This window comes from Mycetomoellerius zeteki, unplaced genomic scaffold, assembly GCF_001594055.1.
Source record: "Mycetomoellerius zeteki isolate Tzet28-1 unplaced genomic scaffold, Tzet1.0 scaffold158, whole genome shotgun sequence".
Taxonomy (NCBI): Eukaryota; Metazoa; Arthropoda; class Insecta; order Hymenoptera; family Formicidae; genus Mycetomoellerius; species Mycetomoellerius zeteki.
In genome coordinates, this window is record NW_017256532.1 from 933,118 (window position 1) to 940,851 (window position 7,734).

The 7,734-nt window shown below is 34.1% G+C and overlaps 1 protein-coding gene across 1 annotated transcript; it reads left to right on the forward strand.

Moving 5' to 3' along the window:
- Positions 1–783: 783 nt before the first annotated feature.
- Positions 784–3,214, forward strand: LOC108721020 (peptidyl-prolyl cis-trans isomerase). The gene is made up of 3 exons (XM_018445329.1): positions 784–1,127; positions 2,319–2,672; positions 3,137–3,214. The coding sequence occupies exons 1-3, from the start codon at positions 924–926 to the stop codon at positions 3,206–3,208; spliced, it is 630 nt and encodes a 209-aa protein (XP_018300831.1). The 5' UTR covers positions 784–923; the 3' UTR covers positions 3,209–3,214.
- Positions 3,215–7,734: the final 4,520 nt, after the last annotated feature.

Genomic DNA, 7,734 nt, shown 5'->3' on the forward strand with positions numbered 1-7,734 from the left:
TCTTATTTCAAGACTGGCCAGTATTCATGAAGTCGATTTCTACATTTAAAACTGTCTTAAGTACATTTTCAAGATTTCACGATCCAATCAGAAAGTGATATTCATAATCGGATCTTATATTTAAGATTGTTTTAAGTATAATATAATAATCTTCAGATGTCACGAACTTGATTCTTATATTCAAGACTGTCTTAAGTATTATACTTCTTAAAATATGATGAATTGATCAGAAAGCCACATTAATATTTTAAGACGTTACTTAAGACAGTCTTAAAATAAGAACGGACTATAAATACCGGCCTTTTGACTGGTATTCATAATCAGTTCTTATTTTAAGATCGTTTTAAGTAATGTCTTAAAATGTTAATACAGTCCGACTAATACCATCTTAAGGCCATCACACGTACAAAAATTTTAAACGTAATCGTAAGGTCGCAAGCAAATCGACCAATCACAATCAAAATTAAGATCTCGTGTTTTTAAATGCTCAACTATGATTAGCCGATTTGCTTATGGCCTTACGATTCGACTAAAATTTTTGTACGTGTGATGGCCTTTATGAATATTAATACAATCCGACTAATACCGTCTTATGAATGCCGACTAAAGAGCCATTAATTTGATGGCTAGAGATTTCAACGTTCCACTGATGGCAACACGCAACAGTAAGAATCCATGAAGAAATATCTGATTGGCTATTGAGATCAGCCGAAAGCACAACTCTCGATTGGCCGACGCCGCGATATCGCAATCTCATTCGACGGCAACCAATTTGTAACCAAAAACATTTCTTTTATTACATAATATTTTCACGGAATAACCGGCGAAAAGCTCGTAAAACTGCCAAATCTGTCATCGTAGAACGAACAGCGCGGATCGCGTCGCGTCGAATCGATTTCCGGCGAGTTTCCAGAAGCGATAGAATGGCGTTGAGATCGATTTGCCGGCTGTCAATTGATTCGACCTTCAGGCAGTCGAGCCATTTCGGAGCCACCGCCCGGCCGAGACGACCGTCTTTTGACACGCTCCTACGAAGTTTTGCCGCAGCAGCTAAGAACATGGCACTGCCACGCGTTTTCTTCGACATGACCGCGGACGACAAGCCCGTGGGCCGCATCGTGATGGAGGTGAGCCGAAATTATCGTGCGATCGCGGCGTAAAGCCGTCCCCGCTCCGACCGCGCTCCTTGTGATCCCGGCATGCTTAGCCATCTTGATTTTTCCAATCGAGCCGGTTCCAAGATTCAACCGGGTTTGCACCTCGTGCGACGATCGTTTACGATCGTTCTCGTCCTCGTTGCCACCGTCGCTATCGTCGTACGAATGTGATATCGAATAATCGACAGCCGATGGACGCGATTGGCGACTGTCGTCGCGAGGACGCGATATCGCGATCGCGCGGAGTCACGCCGAGCGCGCGACCGTCGTTGGCGATGCGTCACGGTCGCGCGACCACGCACACCACACGGGCATACGCTTTGGCCATTGGATTGAGAAATTTTCCATTGACGACGAACACCTGGCCGGGCTGTCCGCGTGCTTACCGGGAGACGTACGCGCGTAATTTACGTCGCGGATCGAGGAAGTCGCAATTTGCAATTTGTGGAAGATCGGCGGATGTATAATAATTACTCGATGTTGAGATAAGCATGTAAAAAAAGTGATTCGCTCGTAAAGGTTATTACAATTTAGTAATATGAGATGCCTATTCCACGTTTCTTTTTTTTTTCAAAAATATAAATTGACGCGTTCATGTTTATATAAATTTTTCTTTTTATAAAAATGGATTTTTCTTTTGTGGAAAAAGATTACGACGAATAAAAGTACTGTGTATTAATCGGTGTTATATAATTAGCTTCTTTGCGCTGGCTAAACATAGACTTTTGCACACGATTGCAATTTTCATATTTTTATGCATAATGCTGAAGAAATCAGCTTTTTAACATACGAGTTTCGAATTTTAAACACAGATGGCGGCAGCTGGAGCAGTAGCATATATTTAACTTCTATCACGTTTTTCTTTAATATTTCTTTATAAACTAATTTATAAAAGCTAAAAATAATTTTTTCTTGTTGCCCTATCAAGGCATAAATTGTGCAGAAGTTAGCATGTTACATATTTTTATTAATATGTGTAGAATATTTATAGATTATATTATACGATAATAATATATAATATTATATAATATCTGTTCTATTATAACTATTATATATATATATTATTATATATAATGTATTTATATTATATATTTATGTATAGCATCATCATTTTATTGAATTAAATATCTAGAAATCTTAATCATACTTTCAATTTTCTAGTTGAGGAAAGATGTTGTCCCCAAGACAGCGGAGAACTTCCGCGCGCTTTGTACCGGAGAAAAGGGTTTCGGATACAAGGGTAGCAGTTTCCACAGGGTGATTCCGAACTTCATGTGTCAGGGTGGTGACTTCACCAACCACAACGGTACCGGTGGAAAGTCCATCTATGGCGCCAGGTTCGAAGACGAGAACTTTAAGTTGACTCATACCGAACCTGGTATATTATCTATGGCAAATGCTGGCCCCAATACTAATGGCAGCCAGTTCTTTATCACCAGTGCTAAAACCAGCTGGCTCGACGGAAAGCACGTTGTGTTCGGAAAAGTCACCGAAGGAATGGATGTTGTTAGAAAAGTATGATTTTCCATCTAGCGATATTTCTCGTACAAGCAATTAACATATGCTTTTGCTGTATTATTATATTCTCTTATTTGGAAATCTTAGACCTTCAGTACACAATTTATTTATTCAGTTACTTCAAATTCTTTTTATGTAACTTATTTACGAATTTGAAATCCGTTTATGGAATAAGGGATCGAACTTGAGATTCATCACTTATGAGTCCGCTGCTTTCATACGGAGCTACATGTTATTCCAATATTGAATCTGTCTTTTTCTCTTTTCATTTATAAATATAGAAAACATCAATATTTTCTTAAAGGAATTTTAAACTAGTATGATCTTCTATGCCCTTCTATAAAGGAATTTTAAACTAGTATAACCAGGGGAATATTGAATCTAGATCTTTCGCTTGATAGGTCAACTTTATAAATATTTATTAGCTCAGCTAACATGCATTATTTACGTATTCTTTTCAGTTGGAGGCCATGGGTTCTCAAAGCGGCAAGACATCCAAAAAAATCATAATAGCGGATAGCGGAGAGTTGTAGATCAACTAGATACTGTAATGACTGCATTTTTATTTAGCTGTTGCATACCTAATTGCTGTCTTTATATTGCCCTACTTCATCCATTCCTATCGATCAAGATTCTCTCATCGCCGCTAATAATTTGTTATCGAGCACGGAAATTCAAACTTATTCAATTTTGTATAATGAAAGAAATTGCCTGCATATTTTTTTCTATTTTATTTTAAGCGAGTTTACTTTTTTTTTTCATTAGAAAATAGAGAATTATTTGCAGTAATTTATTTTACAATAAATTTACTAATTTTGAAATCTCCTTTGCTTCATTTCACAATTAGTACACGGTGTTTTTATAAGAAATCTATATTAGACTTTTGTGCGAATCCATATTCTTCCACGAATACACTCGCTTAGTATCACTAAGTGATATAGCAGAAAAACACATGCAATGAGCTCAAATTTTACAATTACTATCCTATTTTAGTGAGTGTTCAAAATATGAATATCTTCAATATTAGGATAGGTATTTCAGAGTTAAAAATCAGTGATTGATGTATTGATTCCAGTGTGTTAACCGATGCATTTCTCTTTAACGTTATATATTCTTTTGATTTTACATATGTATAATACATATAAATGTATAACACGATTAGAGAAAATTCTCATTGTATGTTTTTTTTTTATAAATATACCATTCCTCTTCTCTGCCGAAAAACAAAAACATCCCGCATCGCCTATCGTAATGCAGGTAATGCCTGAAAGCGATACCATCTTACTGTAATACAACACCAAGTTGAAAAATGTAGTTGCAACAGTCCGAAAAATTTCGATTTCTTAAAAATAAAATTGTTTTCAGAAAGAAAAATAGTTGTACGTTATTTGCATCACTTATTGTAATTTTTAATAACTATATTAGATAGATTATACTCGATTTATATATTCTCTAAAGAGATAAATCTCTCAAGACAAATATTTTCCTGAAGAAACCATTCAGATGGACATGGCATCTTTAATCCTTTCTTATTCTTTATTACGACATCTAAACTAAGGTTGGGAAATCGATATATGAATGATACACTGTTTGCAACGTTTACGATCAACGTATATTTTACTTTTTTTTCATATTCATGTTTTATCAATCTGCTGCGAGAACATTGATAGAACGTACAGCACCAGTACTATTTACAACTTTAGAACACTTTTCGATAATCTAAATAACATACGAACAAGTGATGCACTATTCTAAACAGTATGCAAGCGGATTTTATCCACACTTTTTGAACACAACTATAAGGATTGTAACGATGCTCATTTGTCAACTAATTTTATGATTTTTTTTTATATTACTAAATTAATATAAATTTATTCACACACCTTCTAAATAATAATCGAATAATCTTATCAGAGGGTTAAAGAGTCATAAATATGTATCTATGTTAATTCTGACGCAAATAACAAGTATTTGTGTTTTTTCTCATTCTTTCGCGATCTCGCCAATAATTAATTTTAGTAAAATCGTATAGGGAATTAAGGATTAAGGATTACGATATTCAGAAAAAAACTTGCTATCTGCGTCAGAGATTACTTATTCGAGTTTATTACTCATTCCAATAAGACAAAATAATACTTTTAGTCTTTTTTTAATCATTTCGTTTAATAATTTGTACTTCCGTCTTTGTTTTATATATTTGCTTACACTGCTTCTCGTCCAATAATTTTTACGTGATATAAAGGAGAACTATAGACTTAGGCGGATTTATATAGACTCTGATTACCAATCGAAGAACATTTAAATATTTTTACTCTACTCACATCATATGTTTTTCATAAATGAGTTCTGAAGTTCATATAGATCAAGATAATCACATTACGCAATCAATTCCGTATAGATTTCAAAATTCTCAATAACAACAATTATTATCTTTGGAACATTTTTTAACATTGATATATCAAGAGACGTATAAGTATGTATCGAAATAATGCATAATTTATAAGTCACACCGTTTCGTTTAGACATTTTTTATCGTAAATTTTCAAATAAATTTTTATGACTGTGGTTATCTAAAGCGACACATAAAGTTCACATTTATTACGTTCTGAGCTACTAATTTAATTTAAATTGAAAAGGTTTCAAATTCTTAATAAATCACCATGAACATGAGGAATCATGTCTATTAGCTGCGTTCGGAAACGTCGCTCGGATGCCTCCGATGCCTCGGATTCATCATCTGCCCTTGTTTAACATTAAATATTAAACAAGAACGGATGATGAATTCGAGACATCAGAGGTATCCGAGCGACGTTTCCGAACGCAGTCATTGTCATTCTAATTACACCGCAACAGAGCGAGACTAGATCAATAAAGTTATTGATTGCACATCGACCAAGAAATACTAATTTAATACCACTGGAAGTTGCATTCAGTATGCTATTGTTCGACTATTGTCGGATGTTCTAAGAACAGATCGTGGAGAATTCTCTGAGAATTAAAATATAATTGGATGGGAAAAAACTGAATACATATAAAAAGATAATATAACGTATTTTCTCTATTTCAGTAGGAAACGAATTTTGCTAAAGTATCTAAAAATTTAGACAGATGCGGACCTAAAAATAATTTTGTTAAATATTGGACATTCAAAATGATTTTGTAGGAAACTCAAGCATGAAAGCAATATTGCAAAAAGTTTTGATACTCTAGCAATAAATTTGAGCATCCTATATAATTACCCAGGTAGAACATGGAGTCATAATTAAGTCATAATGGTATCACAGAACGTCATCATGACGTCATTTGATACCTAAAAATTGACTTATAAGTGACGAGGTCGTGATGATGTCCTCGTGACTTCTGTGTTCTACTTGGGTACTTTGATATTCCAACAAAATCATTAGATCAGATCTAGCTAAATTTTAGATGTTTCAGCAAAACCGTTCTTTCCGTCAAGTTATCTTACAAGATAGAAAACAAAATTATCAAGCGCAAGCACAATCAAGAAATGAAACAAAATAAAATCGGAAAATATTATATACGTTTGCAGGACATATCTTGATATTTAGTTCCATTCATAGTTTTCATTTATGACTCTGCTAGATGTATGTTTAATTAATTTGCATCTCACTCGCGATATTCTACCTTTGAAACATAAAATTCCCGAGAAACTGCGACATGAATATCTTTTACATTTCTGCTTGAAACATACACGCGTACATTCACCCACTCACACACATACACACGTACGCAGCAACGTGTATACACCTCGTGCATATCGTTGCTGTACATTATTATTAAATGTACATGATGATTTTTATACACATATCTCTACATATATCATGTACTTCTACATCAGTAATCAGTGGCGGTTCGTGCGGTCGAAATGATGTCGAGGAACGTCGACCGGAAGGAGCAGGAAAACGGATAGCAGTCCGATTAATGAAACAGGAAGAAGGACGACAGATAAAATTACCGCCTCGTGTAATTAACCGGACCAGCCGCCACTTTCTGTGTGCCTCTTTCAGAATATATTATATGTATACTATAATTAGAACGTGTGTATCTCCTTTGGCCCGCAAAGGATAGACTAACGTTTATGATTATCCACATTATCTGCGTTAATATGTGAGAAACATAGCGCAGAATATTCTCTTATTATTATATGTCACACATAATTTTATCCTACGATTCTTTCGTACTATAACGTAACATTATCTGCTCGCGACAACTTAAAATGACATATTGCTAAAAATAACTGTCCCTTATGAAAATAGTTCTATAATCGATTTCCTCGATATTTGCACTATCAATAAAAATTATATGACGCATATACATACATATCCATTTGTGTGCATAACTGCTTTGCGCTTCGCTCATAATCAAGATAGACAAGGACAGATCACGTTATCTATCATCTCGCGGTGATCATGGATACGATCAGCCGCAAAAGATGTATAGGTACATACAACCGGAATAAAGCCATACGGAGAGCGAAAATAGTCCGTATATGGTATATCGAACTCAATATTTACATACTACGCAAACGTATTGGCAAAGGCCTTTAGCTTCGTAAATTGCCATATTTAACGATATCAATTCCCATAAAAATTAAAACCATGAATATTTATTTATCAATATAATAAATGTTACGTCAAACGTTGATTTTTATTTATTATTTAAACGAAATATCGTATAAGGCCATAAACAAAATTTCATTGACAGTTGCCTCAAAACTCTCTCTTCGGTAACATTATCTTCTATGGATTTATTACGATTCTATCTCGTTTTCTTCAAAATAGGATTAACCCAAGAATAGTCATTTGATTTCTTTTTACGTAAACAATCACCTGAAGTTTTTTTACATCTGAATTAAAATCACTATTATTAACAAAAAATTGTATATTATTGATTATTTTCCAATTTGTTTATAGTATTTGAGAACATTATGAATATGGATTTCATCACATTTTCTGGAAAATTAAATAAAAACCAAACAAATATTTAACGAAATAAGCACGTTAAGCTTATTGCGACAGTTTTTCCAAAAAAAATTTTA

Bases quoted from the DNA above. Each gene is read 5' to 3' on its own strand.
- LOC108721020 (XM_018445329.1), top strand. From the start codon at position 924: ATGGCGTTGAGATCGATTTGCCGGCTGTCAATTGATTCGACCTTCAGG. The intron at 1,128-2,318 runs GTGAGCCGAAAT...TCAATTTTCTAG, and splicing joins TGGGCCGCATCGTGATGGAG to TTGAGGAAAGATGTTGTCCC. The intron at 2,673-3,136 runs GTATGATTTTCC...TATTCTTTTCAG, and splicing joins GAATGGATGTTGTTAGAAAA to TTGGAGGCCATGGGTTCTCA.